Raw genomic sequence first — 14,364 nt, forward strand, 5'->3', positions numbered from 1 at the left:
CAGTCTTAATTTCCCTTGCCCTAGTGGCTAATGAGGTTAACTGTTAATCTCTTCATGCTTAGTTGCCACCTCTGTCTTTGGTGAAGTGTTTTCTGTTTTTGTTTTTTTAGTTTTTTGCCTATTTTCTAAGTGGATTATTTTCTTACTGTTCCCTTTAGATAGATCTTTATAGTCAACATGAGTCCTTTGTTGATATATGATTTGTAAAAATTGGACTAGACAAAAAAGTGGCCTGTCTTTTTAGTGTCTTAACATGGCTTCTGGTAGAGCAGATGTTTTTAGTTCTGATGATGAGTATGTTGTGAGGTGAGAGCTGATGGCTTGTGGACCACGTGAATCCTGTGTTTCTGGCCTGAGCACCTGGGTGATGCTGTTCACTGCCAGGGGGAGCTCTGGAGAGGAGCTGACGTGAGGCCTTATTAGAGATGGTCAGTGCAGGTACAGAGGAAGGTATCAGGAAGATGGGGGAGAGATTAGGCCCACAGCGTAGGAAATGTGGAGTTTGGAGTCATTTAGGAATGTATAGAGGTGAAGGTCACAGGACTGGATGAGCTTGTCCAGGCAGTAAATGTGGACAGAGACACACAGAGGCTAGAATCTTGGTCTGGGGCTTTGGACATGGAAATGTAAAGGAGAGTCCAGTATGGATTGAAAAAAGGGAGCCCCAGGAAGTTGAAACAGGGAAGCGTATGGGTGCTGGATGCCAGGAAGCAGGTAGTCCAGGTTCTGCTCTCTCCACTGAGGCTGCAGGACTGACTAGTGTGCCTGATAAGGGAAGTAAAGGGGCAGGGAACTTGATGTCCATGCATTCAAGGGATGGAGTGTAGGGGGGGGAACCAGGCAGCAAGTGTCAAAACCCTGCCAGTTGGCTTACTTTCTAGCTCTCAACTAGAGTGTTGGCAAGAATTACCTTGAAAATGTCACCAAAGTGGGAGGGACATGTGCCCTCCATCCACATGCTGAATCTTTCCTTGGCAGGTGTCCAGGTAGGGCAGTAGTGGACAGAGCTGACCACCAAGACGGGTGCCCTGGGTTGGACCTACAGAGGTCAGCTGAGTACCATCAGCTGGTGGTTTGGCCATTTATATACGGACAGTTCAGGCACTAATATTTAACTGGGTGTGAGATCAGAGACCAGGAGTCTATGGAGCTATTTTTATTTTTATTTATTTATTTTTTAAAAAGATTTTATTTATTTATTCATGAGAGAGAGAGAGAGAGGCAGAGACACAGGCATAGGGAGGAGCAGGCTCCATGCAGGGAGCCTGATGCGGGACTTGATCCAGGATCTCCAGGATCACACCCTGGACTGAAGGCGGTGCTAAACCACTGAGCCACCGGGGCTGCCCTGTGGAGCTATTTTTAAATCTTACTCTTTAAAGATGTTTGACTTGCATTACCTTTTTTTTTTTTAATAAATATACTTCAGTTATGTCAAAGAAGTTATATTAAAGGTGAACCAGAGTATTGAATTGTAAACCCTTCCCCTGAAATTTAATATCTCTGGCTCTTATGTGCTCAATGTAAAAGGTGATAGGGTTCTTCAAAAGCAGTGATTTTTTGTTCTTAATTAAGAAATAGCCACAAAATTATATTGCTTAATGACCCAGATAGACTTGTATATTTATTTTAAAAGGAATAATGCAGATTAAATCATATTTAGTCTCTTTTGCCTACTTATATTTGGCTGGTCTGAAGAATGTATTTATTTACTAGTGTTTTATTTTTATTTATTTTTTAAAGATTTTGATTTATTTATTCATGAGAGACACAGAGAGAGGCAGAGACCCAGGCAGAGGGAGAAGCAGGCTCCATGCAGGAAGCCCGATGTGGGACTCGATCCTAAGACCCCGGGATCACACCCTGAGCCGAAGGCAGACGCTCAACCGCTGAGCCACCCAGGTGTCCCTATTTACTAGTATTTTAAAGTCATGAAATGCCTCTTTGTGGTTTCATTCATTAAGTGAATCATAACACGTGGAGTGAGCTTGAAGTGGGCTTCTTCACACAAGATGAAGCTCCAGTGGCATTTGGGGACACTTGGGCTCTATGTCCTGTTGTAGGTGGGACACCCAATCCTCCAGTCTGGTGGGCACGTGCTGACAGTTGGCTTTTCTTTTTCAGGTGCACATTCAGGTTCCCGAGCACAAACATCAAGATCACGTTCACTGCCCTGTCCAGTGAGAAGAGGGAGAAGCAGGAGGCTCCCGAATCCCCGGTGAAGCCTGTGCAGGCCCACATCTCGCCCCTGACCATCAACATTCCAGAAACCATGGCCCACCTCATCAGTCCCCTTCCCTCCCCTACGGGAACCATCAGGTACAGCAGCTTATGTGGTGGGCAGGGGTCACCATAGAGTCGGGCTGTGGGGTCATGCCTACTGAGATGGATATAACCACATCTCAGTTTCATTCCTCACCTTCTGCCTTGGGACTCGAAGAAGCCGTCATAAATCACAATGATGGCCAGGAGCACACAGCAGCGCCAGCTCCCTTCCTGGAATGGACATGTGCAGAGAGGGAGGTGTGAGGGGCTTCACATGCCATTCAGTTTTGAACACCCTTTGCTCCCCATTTCCTGAGTATGAAACACAGTTCCCAAATGATCCTGGTCTTCACTTATGGACTCTCTGTATTTGAGTGTAAGGTGAAGGGGCAGGTAATTTGCTATGTTGCTGTAAACTCTGAGACAACGTTTTCATTTGCGTTTTTAGTTTGCTGCAGTTTCATGTAAATTCTGTACTTGGATTGATGAGTTTGACCACAGTGATGAAGCAACCCACTTGTGTTTGTCTTGATGTCCTAAGAGAGACTGGGTGCTTCAGGAAGCAGAGGTCTGCGGCTTCAGGGCACACTCTTGGTACAGAACCCAGAATCCAGAGCACAGTGCTTAGGTTGTGCTGAGGTCTCAGAGGACAGTAGCTGAGGGTCAGGTCAAGAACAGCCATGGGATCCTGCAGACATGTGTCATCAGAGCAGGTTAGGTGGCCATGTGTGGTCGAAGTGCTGTGATGTGGGGCAGAACTCAAAGGGGTCAGTCTTCCTAGGTTCTGTTGGCTCTCGGAAGAAGGGAATAGTGTGTATCTGGGTGTCTTCTGCTTAGCTGTGAGTAATGTAGATGTAGGTGCAAAATGAATGCCTGTGCTGTGCTCTTGAATCAGACTTCTGCTGTCCAGATTTGTCCAGGGCACAGCTGGGCGGTAGGGCAGGGTTTGTCTCGTCTGTCCAGGCTGACACTGCATGTGGCAGAGCCAGGGAGAGGACATGGGGAACTGGTGGCTCTGGCTTCCATCTTTCAGGCAGACACTTCTATTTCTTAAAAATGAGCATCAGCGGTAGGCTTCTGGAAGGGTATCTGTGTTGGGTTTTATTTATTTATTTTTTCTTTAATTTTTTTATTTATTTATGATAGTCACACAGAGAGAGGGAGAGGCAGAGACACAGGCAGAGGGAGAAGCAGGCTCCATGCACCGGGAGCCCGACGTGGGATTCGATCCCGGGTCTCCAGGATCGCGCCCTGGGTCAAAGGCAGGCGCCAAACCACTGTGCCACCCAGGGATCCCGGGTTTTATTTTTTAAGTGGAGGGAGTGGCGAGTGGACTGGGTCTGGCGTCTTGCATAGCACCTGCTATTGGCATCAGGCCCCTCCCTCCTCTGCTTCCATCCTGTGGCTGCTGTGTTGTGGAAGTTGCCTCTGTCTTTCCCACTTGGTTGAGTTTGTCTCATGTGACTACATGGACCAAATAGCCATTGTGTCAGCGGAGGGACAACAGTTAGCAACCTCATGGCCAGAGTTTTGTACAGTACTGTGTGAAAATACACAGAGTGACAGATGAAGAGGAGGATGTCCTGTGTACCCCAGTGGGAGAGCAGCCTACAGAGGGGCAGCAGCAGTGGAGACAGGCACACCAGTTTCCTAGACAATGGCATGGGCACTCAGGGCCAGGGCGAGGTGGGGGCATGGGGAAGAGCTCCTGACCCAGCCCCTCCTCATCTTCTGCTCTGTCTTCCTCTTGTTTTGTTTGCTCGTCTCTCCCCACACCCTGGAGCCTCACACTGTAGCCAGTGTTGATCAGTGTAGCGCCTGCACTGGGTGGTTCAGCAGCATGGGAGCCTGACTACAGATGACTTACGGCTGGAGCAGATTTGCCTTTTCCAAACCCAGCGGCCAGCCTTGTGGGGCCGCTCACCTTCCCATGGCAGCACTTCTTACTGGTAGCTAGTGTTTAAGATGCTAGATCCGTGCCGCCCTGTTGCTTCTCTCCCCAGTAGTACTTTAGACTGTTCCTGGCCTATGGTAAACACCTGTCCAGTGAGTGAATGCATGTACTGTTGGTGTATGTTCATTGTAGAGAGGCCAGTAGTGCTGCACATGGTGCTGGGCCTCCTCCCCTTCCCTCTCCTTCTGCTCCACTTTCAGCTCAGGTTTTCAGAGGTAACTCCTATTTTTTAGTATTTTTTCCAGAAATTTTCTATATATTTGTAATATATATTGCAATATTTTCCTCCCCAAACACAACTCGGATGTAACCACACATACTGTTGTGTAGCTGGATGGATTTCTTAGACGATCTTACCATAATTCCCTCCCATTTCCATAGCTCATTCTCGTTTTAAAATATGGTCCTTTATAGAAAAGGGAGCAGGAGCTCAAATGTACGGCTTGGTGAACCACCACAGGTGAGTGTGGATGGCCTTCGGTCATCACAGAGATCAAGAAGCAGCACCCTAGCCTTGCCTTTGTGAAAAAAAGCATGTCTTTAAAAATCAGTTCCTTGGGTGCCTGGCTGGCTCAGTCAGTAGAATGTGCAACTCTTGATCTTGGACTTGTTTGAGCCTCATGTTGAAGGTAGAATTTACTTTAAAAATTAATTAATTAATTAATTTTAAAAAATAGGTTCCTGTTTCCGCATTTAGGGTATGTTGTGTCCTAACTGACCTGATGCATATGCTCCAGGGCCTGATGCCACCTGGGTCCATGTCCACGGCCTCATCCCCTTTCTGTGCTCCCTGCACGTGGCCAGCCGCCTTCATCTCTCTCTAGACTGTCCCTGACCTTTCTAGTATAGCTGGAGGCCATGTCCTTGGTGGGAAGGGAGTCAGCGGAGCATGTGCTCTGTGTCCCTCTGCCGGGCTGGAGCCCTGGGGCCATCACATATGGCTCTGTGTCCTTGGTAAGTTCTAGAACCATCTAGAGGCTCAGTTTCCTCGCTGGTGAAACAAGTGGACCACCACCCTCTTTGAGAGTTTGTTTTATGATTATGTAAGATAACACATGTGGAAGCAGATACCTCATTTCCACGTTTTCTGGAGTGATCTTAAATTTCTAAGAGAATTAAGGAGTCCATTTTCCATAGGAAATGCTGATGCTCTCCTACTTTGTACTTGAAATCAGAACGGGTCATTGAAGCACAGTGTGACGTATGTTCTCTAATAGTCTGATAGCAGCGACCTTTTCCCATCCACAGTGCTGCAAACTCCTGCCCATCCAGCCCCCGGGGAGCAGGGTCTTCGGGGTACAAAATGGGCCGTGTGATACCAGCTGACCTCAATTTAATGGCCGACAACTCGCAGCCAGAAAATGAAAAGGAAGCTTCTGGTGGAGACAGCCCAAAGGTAAATGTTTTATAGCCTTGAAACAGAACCCAGAGGCCGTCACGTAGCTAGCTGTCCTCACTTCTTTGCTTGTAGGTCTAGTAATATCCCCACCTGGGCCTTTTGTGAAGTGTATGTCGGAGGGGGTTGCACAGCTTGGTCATTCAGCACTGGGTGCTCCCTGGTGGGCAGCAGTGGGTCCAGGTGCTAAGAGCTGAGCCGGTGGAGGAAAAGAGAACCCCTTGGTCCTCACAAGGTGATGTGTACTCTGTCCCGGGAAACTGTTCCTGGGTTTAGTCCTGCTGTTGCAGACGCTTGTGTCTGAATGCACAGGTGCACAGAACACACATTTTTGGGATGGTCCTTGCTGTGACCATGCATGTTTTTATTCTTTGAACCAGTAACACCACTTCTAGGACTGCATCTAAAGGAAATGGCAGAAATCTCAAACAAAAGTTAATAGAAAATTGAAAGCAGCCTAAATGCCCCATTGGAGAAGAATTATCCAGCAGGGGACTATCATGCAGCATAGCTACTGCTGTGGAAGTGTCCTTGGTATAATGCTGAGTGAAAAAGATAAAGCACTGTGTAGTGTTATTATTTGTGCAATAGAACAGGCACAGCCATGGGATAGATGCACCATAGCCATGCACCACCTGTTTGCAGCAGCCGGGAGCCTCGTGCATGGGGCGTGCAGGGCAGGGGAGGCAGGCCCAGAGGCACCTTCTGTAGGATTCTGTTTTATCCATTTGCCTGTTTAAAATCAGGCAGAACTAAATCGTGTTTTTTTTCAGGATGCATTCTGAGATGATAAAACTTTTAATCACAGCGGGATTGTGATTACTGTAAAATGTCAGAAGTAATGGGGGCCTCTCTGGGAGGTAGACACTGTGGGCTTGGTGGGCATGTGGAAGCTTCTGGGATGTGGGCTGTGTTCTTCTCTTGACCTAGTGTTGTTCTGACGTTAATTTTATAAACATTTGTTTTCAGCTGATAAGGATGTATTATACGCTTTCCTATCCATATTACATTTTTCAATTAAAAAAAAAAGTTTTTAGAAGCGTATAGAATAAAGGTTGACAGAGAAACACACCGAATGGCATAAGCACAGTGGAGATGGCTTCACGCTCTCTCCCTGGTACCTGGGTGGTCTCCAGCTCTGCCGTCTGCCTGGCCCTTTGGTACAGCACAGGATAAGTGGTGGGGATCCCGGCTGAGGTCCTCCAGCCCAAGTACTGGCTATTGAAGCTGGGGTGCTGGGGTGGTGGGTGGTTCAGTCTGCATGGAACATGTCCCCACCTCTGGCTGGCAGGATGGAGCATAGCCCGGGTGGTTGAAGCCCATGCTCCTCTCCTTGGCAGGTCTTTCTACCTTTTCTGACAGTCCTCTGTTTGTTCTTTCCATTTGTATTTATCCCTAAAAAGTGTCTAAATTGCTCATTTTTAAACCTCAAGTAACATGTATCATCTTGAGTATATTCTTTTGCAGCTTACTGCTTGGAGTCTACCATTATGCTTCGTGGTCCATTTAACTTGATACGTACAGTTCCCAGTTCACAACCAGGGGTGTACCCTCTCCCCATTGGGTTTATGTATGTGGGGGCTGAGTTGTTACAGTGACAAGGAGCCACTTGTGGCCTTGAGCAACCTGGCACCAGGGGTGTGTGCGCTCTGCAGTGTTCACAGTAGCCCTGCACACTAGAACAGCGCCCGCCCAAGTGCCTGAGACCCCAGTGTAGGCGCTCGGCAGGTGGCATGCGGTGCTTGCCTCTGTGTGGGGTTTCCTATAAGGAGGAGCCTCGCAGTTGATGGGTACGCGGTGGTTCTGAGCCGTTGTCCCTTTGGCTTTAAGTGCGTGAGGACCCACTGAGCCCCGGGAGGGAGTGCCAGCTCGCTCCACCCTTTGCCACGCTGACTCTTCACTTTATTGTTAGATCCATGTGATGGGCCTCTGGCGGTGATGTTACATGTGTTGCCCTGGACTCTAATGAGGTCAGGAAAAGTAGCTTTTTTCCCTTATGTTTTCTGTTTTTGCCATGGGGGTTTCTCCTTATGTGGTTTTAATATTCTGTTACACTGCTTATACACTTTTCCATTTGTTTCATGAAAATTTTCCAAATGTTTTTCAGATTATATTATTTTCGTACTAAGGAAAACTAAGCATTTTCACAGGAACACTTAAAAACAACAATCCTGAATTTTAGTAAATTTAGTAAAAATTTTGATATCTTCAGTAATCTCTCTCTCTCTTTTTTTTAACTTAACTACAGGATGACTCAAAGCCTCCTTATTCCTATGCACAGTTAATCGTACAGGCAATTACGATGGCTCCTGATAAGCAGCTCACTTTAAATGGAATTTATACTCACATCACTAAAAACTATCCGTACTACAGGACAGCGGACAAGGGCTGGCAGGTAAATCTGTTTCAGTTTTTTTTTTTTTTTTTTTGAGATATTTCTGTGACGTGGCAGTAGATGCTGATTGATAACTGAGAGGACTTAGGCTGCTTTCCTTACCTTGGGCACAGGGCAAAGCAGAGCAGGGTAAGGGAGACCCTCCTTTGCTCAGGGAGGAGGCATGTTGGATGCCGCTAACCCCGTGCACTCACCTCCTCTGCACAGAGCAGAAGGAATAGCGGCTCTAGAAGCAAACCTCAGCCTGTGGTTTTTATGGTCACTGCCCCACGGATAGGAAAGGCACGGATTTGTTTGCAAGGTTCCTCTTCCACCGTTGCAGTTAACTCCCTGTGTCTGAGGTAAAGGAGGGTTAGAAACCCAGCCTATCCCTCACTTAGGCTTTCTCCTGTCTTCCTTATTGCGTCTGCTGACGTACCTAGCTTCTCCAAGTCTGCACAGAGATGGTTTTCAGACTGTTTTACCAAGGAACCTTTCTTCAAAAGACCTCTCCCATTGCTCAGTACAGGGACACAGATAAATGTGGTGCTGCCCTGCATGGTAAATTGGGGAGCCTGCCTGCTTGTGCACCTGTGCAGTCCGATCATTCCTAGAGTGTCTGTGGAACCTGGGCCTCCTCAGAGGACTCTTTGAAATCAGTGCATATTTCCCTGTTCAGTTTTTTAATTTAGTTTGGTTTTTAAGCTTTGACACTCTTTTTTTTTTTCAAGCATTTTTTTTTCTTCTGTGTGTCTGTGTTGTGTGTGTCCACTTACTGGACGTACAGTAGGACCTCTGTAATTCAGACAATAGAGGAAAAGCAAGTCTGAAATACAGAATATTAAAAGCATAATAAAGGAGGAAACATAGGTTTGCAGTTCCTGAATTTATTAATTAACGGAGAATGGAAACAGTCTTCCTTTCAGGCTTAGTGAGTAAATGACTCTTTGAGAAATGGATGCCAAACCATAGCCATAACCTAGTGATGGGGGTAGGGGTTGGGGGAATCCATTTTCTGTTTAATGAGGGGCAAGAACTTTCTTCTTCTACCTGTAAACGTAAACATGTTTTAATAAAAATAGCCCACCAGCCAAATCCTGAACATTTCCTTTGTAAGGGATCCTCAGTCATGTACGGGTCTTTGATTATGGAAGATATAGAATAAGACCCAGCCTACCCTCCTGGCTTGGGTCATCTGTACCCTGCCTGCCATCCTATGCACAGCTAGGTGCCATTTCTTAGTTGGTGGTGAGGAAAATGCTGGGTTTGGGAGAACACTTTCATATCCAACTTCCTGGCAGGTCTCTCAAAACACTGGACAAGAAATCCCAGCAATACTAACTGTACTTTAATCTAGAACAGTGAAGTTGTACTTCAGAGAAAATGTAAAACAGAGGAAGCAGAACCAGATGATAACCTGTGTCCGTGTCTGGTGATTGCACCTGGCACACAGCTCCCTGTGTGTGGGCAGGTGAGGTCCCAGGGTGCCCTGTCAGGACTGTGGTAGAGTGATGTACAGCTCATTGAGTGCAGAATTCTGAGGATTGGAAACACCAGTTAGCTGGGCGTAATAGGAGTGAGTATTTCTGAAAAGGCTGGCCAGGCTTTGAATGATCTCTCTCCCCATTTCCTAATATCTATTTATTCAAGAACTGCTTCCAAGCATCATGTGGTTTTCTGGCTGAAGGACAAAGGCCAGCTCTCCAGGGTGGCCTCCTCCTGGCTTCAGTCTGGTGGGGAGTGCTTCAGGTCAGGTGTGATCCCCACTTGCACTGGTTGCTTCTGACTTCAGAGCGCACTGAAAGCAGAGCGTGCACACATAACTGCTGCAAAGCAAGTACCCCTTTCTATTCAATTGTCGTTAATGTTTTTATTGAAACATCTTCTTTTCTGTCTAGATCAAGGTCCATAAGGGTGACTGCGCCTCTTGCCTGTGTCAGGCCGCTCCTGGGACATTTCACACCTCCTGGCTCCAGCATTTTAGCAGGAAAGGGATTTCCTGCTGCACTCCTCCCTTTAATCTATGGACATGCACTCAATTTCTTTCTGTCCTAAGAGGTCCTTAGCTACCCCCCCGTACTGACCCACATGTGTCCCTTTTCTGTCATGAGAATTCTCTGAGGTGCCCTTCCCAAAGTAACCATGCTTAAAGTCCCTGTATATGTGAGTCTTTATTCCCAATTCCTCACTTTTGGCTTAAAACAAAAAAGCTTTTTCATTTTTTGTTTCACAAAAGAACCAGATCCATTTTCTTTTCTAGATTTTCTTTGCATAGAGAGTAGAGGGAAGATTGTCATCTAAAACAGCCCATTTTTATTTATTCATGAGAGACACACAGAGAGAGGCAGAGACATAGGCAGAGGGAGAGGGAGAAGCAGGCTTCATGCAGGGAGCCTGATGTGGGACTGGATCCCAGGACTCCAGGAACACGCTCTGGGCTAAAGGCAGGCGCTAAACCACTGAGCCACCCAGATGTCCCGAAACAGCCCATTTTTAAAATGTGGGTTACCAGGGGTGCCTGGGTGGCGCAGTTGGCCAAGCATCCGACTCTGGATTTCGGCTCAGATCATGATCTCAGGGTCAAGAGATCGACTCCTGGGATCCCTGGGTGGCGCAGCGGTTTGGCGCCTGCCTTTGGCCCAGGGCGCGATCCTGGAGACCCGGGATCGAATCCCACATCGGGCTCCCGGCATGGAGCCTGCTTCTCCCTCTGCCTGTGTCTCTGCCTCTCTCTCTCTCTCTCTGTGACTATCATAAATAAAAAAAAAAATAATAAATAAATAAAAAAATAAAAAAAAAAAGAGATCGACTCCTGTGTCTGACTCTGCTCAGCGGGGAGTCTGCTTGAGATTCTCTTTCCCTTTCCCTTTGTCTCCCCCACCCCCTGCCTCTCTCTCATATAAATAGATATTTAAAAAAAATAAAATTTGGGTTTCCAGACTGCCCCTTGCCCTCCTCTGTGGGGTGAAGGAGGTGGCTGTGCAGGGAGAGGGGGCCCTGGTGGGCTTGGGCCCCTTGCTCTGCATCAGTTCCTAAGAGCCATGTGTCAGCACTTCCCACCACACTTGTTCTGACACCTAATGGAAGGAAGTCCACAGCTACCTTTCAGGCTCTCTTTTGGTATTTTGCATTGTTTACACATGGCAAAGCTTTTTGATTTGTCTAGAGGAAACTCTAGGATAAAACAAAATGTGGCCGTTTCTGGAAAGATGACGTATTTCTTTGGTTGCATATTTATGCAATAATGTTTTTTTTTCTTTTTTTTTTTTTTTAAGATTTTATTTATTTATTCATAAGAGACAGAGAGGGAGAGAGAGAGGCAGAGACACAGGCAGAGGGAGAAGCAGGCTCCATGCAGGGAGCCCGACGTGGGACTCGATCCCGGGTCTCCAGGATCAGGCCCTGGGCTGAAAGCAGCGCTAAACCACTGAGCCACCCGGGCTGCCCCACAATAATGTTTTCTTATGATTTATAATTCTCATTTTACCCAGCCCAGAGTTGAGATATTTGTGATGACTAGAAGATTTGAATTCTGGGCCTTTGAAAGGACCAGAGCTGCTTCCTCACAGTGGCGGGAGTGCTCTGGGCTCCCCTCACCCTGCACATTCATATCTCCTTCTGGAGGGTACTTAACATATTCCCTTCTCTAGGAGTCCTTAATAGTCCTTAGTAGAGCACTCAGTGTGATTAGGATGGACGGAACAGAAACCAGGGTCTGGGCAGGAGTGCTAGAGGTGCTCGTGGAGGATGGTGACCAGCTCTGCAGCTTTCCCCGTGGGTCTGTGTCATCCCAGGGGACAGGAGAGAGGAGGGGCAGGTGCTCAGGGAGGGTGGGTTCTGGGAAACAGCCTCGATTAGGGGAGGATTTGGGGCGGGGGAGAGACTATGCTAAGGATTACAGATCCTTTTCCTCGTATTTACTTTTAAAGAATAATAAGCTGCCGTTTCTCTGCATATAATAATTTCTGAAACATTAGAGTCTAAGTCAGTGTGATTTTAGCGTATATAGCTTGACTTGATCAAATAACAAAGGCCTTAAATTACCTTAGAAATATAGTTGCTTTATTCTGTCTGTGTCTACATTCAATATCTCTTACTACTTCCTCATATTTTCTAGTGTTATTGACTGGAAAACCATAGCCTTTGTGTTCGAGAGCTCGTTGTGAGTGGAGAGGAGATTAGACCCTGTTGTGATGGTGCCTAGTAGGCTCTGTCCCATTTTTCAAGACACAGTATAAATATACCAGCTCCTTCATCTGGGAACTTGTCATGGATCCGCAGGCCCTGGGCCTGTTCTCCTGTATCAGGGGGAAGAAATGCCTGTGTACCAGTCCCCTGAAGTGGCACCTCCTGCCTCCAGACTCCCACTGTGCTCACATCCCTTTTTCCTCCTGGCAGCACGAACATTAACCCGCTCAGTTAACAGCATGGGGTCTGCTCACCTCCCATGTTCTTCAGTGTGGCTCGGCGGGCACTTGTGAACTGCCCAGGTGGCCAAGTTCCCACAGTACAGTCAGGACAGGACCTCTTGACCCTCACTGGGCAGTCATAAGGATTGCCTTGTTCACAGTGAGAGGGCCCTGTAGTGTCATGGCTTGGGTCTGCTTTCCCCAACCCGTAGTCTTGGAATTTCCTTTCTCTGTCCTCCAAACACAGAAATGTCTGTGTGCATTCAGAGGAGGATTATCTTTCTCTGATGGAGACACCAGTAACAATTTGATTTTCTGAAGGAAGTAGTAGAAAGGTATTGTGGGTTGTTACTTAAACCCTATGATAAAACATAATAGTATATGCAGTTACTAAAATATTCTCTCTCTCGCATGTGTTTATTAATAAGCAGTCTCACAAAACACAGATGCAGTCTAACCATCACTTCATGTTGCCAGAGAGGTGCCTGGCTTCCACGGACTTGGGGGGTATTTATCACAGCCTTGACTGCTGACACGCTTGAACAGTCCCTGAGATGGGCTGTAAACTAGAATTAGATACGTTCTGATTCCTGAGCCACCTTTGGCAATTCGGTATTTCAGGCTGTGGTTAGCAGTTCTGTTAGCAAGTTAATTGGAGAATTTAGAAGTGATTTTTGAATAGCCCAGTTTTACTGTGAGTTACCACCATTTTGAAACTTCAGTTGTTTAATTTAGTGATTTTAAATTTCAATGTTAATATAAACTTGAAATGATGTGGATGCATGACTCTCGTCTGGCTGCTCCTGACTTTTGGAGGGCTCAGCTCAGGATCAGGTGTGCTCCTGAGAGTTACTCAGGTTGCAGTGGGGAGCTTTCCTGAAATTGCAAACTGTGAGCCAAGCTTTTTGTAATAGAAGAGAGTAGGGGTTGAGAGAGAAGTTTCCTGTGTGTGCCTCACAAGATTATTTTGTGGGTCAGATTTAAACAACATGGAAGCATTTTGGAAAGTCCTCTTGTTACTGGTGTCCACGATATTTCCCAACCTTTAGCTCATTTCTGTCCTTTGCTGGTTTGCTGAATACTTTATATTGCATTAATTCATTTTAGCTGGCTATGACAGATTCCTACAAGCTAATTCTGTGCTCAAAAACTATTTTAAGGGATTGGCTTGTTTTGATTCTGTTCATCTCTAAGCAGGGTGAGGCCCGCAGGAAAGGTCAGATGACAGCAGTGATAATCCTTGGTTTCCCACCTGGAAAAAAGATAGAAGTTAACATTTTTCCTGTTGGAAATTGCCTCTTTCCCTGCGGTGTTGACTTCCCACCCTTCCTCATTCCCCAGGTCCCCTCCTTGCCCCTGGCGTCCACCCTGCTACTCTGTGGAGGGGTCATACCCCGAGCCCTTTCTTCACTCAGGGGAGAGGGGCTGGTTTCTTCCAGCACAGTGCTGCCTTTAAAGTTGTTTGCCCTCTGCAAGGGCTGAATGCTACGTTTCTGCTTTGCAGGGCACTAAAACTGGGGCACATTTTGATTTCTCAGCAAAGAAATATATGAATTCTACGTATTTTTTTATGTTTCATAGAATTCAATTCGCCACAATCTCTCTCTGAATCGTTATTTCATCAAAGTACCACGTTCCCAGGAAGAACCAGGCAAAGGCTCATTCTGGAGGATAGATCCTGCCTCTGAAAGCAAATTAATAGAGCAGGCTTTTAGGAAAAGACGGCCTAGGGGCGTGCCTTGCTTTAGAACCCCTCTGGGACCGCTCTCGTCTAGGTAAGGAAAAAAGACAAACAAAAAGACCTCACTTACTGGTCAGTGAATTTACCTTCCATGTATTGGTCAATTTTCCTTTTGCAAGTGAAGGAACTGCCAAATGCATTATGATTAAATGTTGGGGTGGGGATTTGAAAAGAGGTGTTGGATGCTATCCATGGACATTTTCTTAATAGTGATCTGAAACAGCG

General features: G+C 46.6%; 1 protein-coding gene across 2 annotated transcripts in view; it reads left to right on the forward strand.

The window, feature by feature from the left end:
• The window catches only part of FOXK2 (forkhead box K2), a 73,008-nt gene that overhangs the window by 44,677 nt on the left and 13,967 nt on the right, over nucleotides 1-14,364 (forward strand). For both annotated transcript variants that reach the window (XR_013355095.1, XM_077854733.1), the window contains exons 2-5: nucleotides 2,125-2,319; nucleotides 5,468-5,615; nucleotides 7,864-8,010; nucleotides 13,980-14,173. Coding sequence is in view for 1 of the 2 variants with exons in the window: in XM_077854733.1 (XP_077710859.1) it covers nucleotides 2,125-2,319; nucleotides 5,468-5,615; nucleotides 7,864-8,010; nucleotides 13,980-14,173 (684 nt within the window). In the remaining variant the exon portion in view is untranslated. The remainder of the gene's footprint in view (nucleotides 1-2,124; nucleotides 2,320-5,467; nucleotides 5,616-7,863; nucleotides 8,011-13,979; nucleotides 14,174-14,364) is intronic.

The sequence above is a fragment of the Canis aureus genome, chromosome 16, assembly GCF_053574225.1.
Source record: "Canis aureus isolate CA01 chromosome 16, VMU_Caureus_v.1.0, whole genome shotgun sequence".
Lineage (NCBI taxonomy): Eukaryota > Metazoa > Chordata > Mammalia > Carnivora > Canidae > Canis > Canis aureus.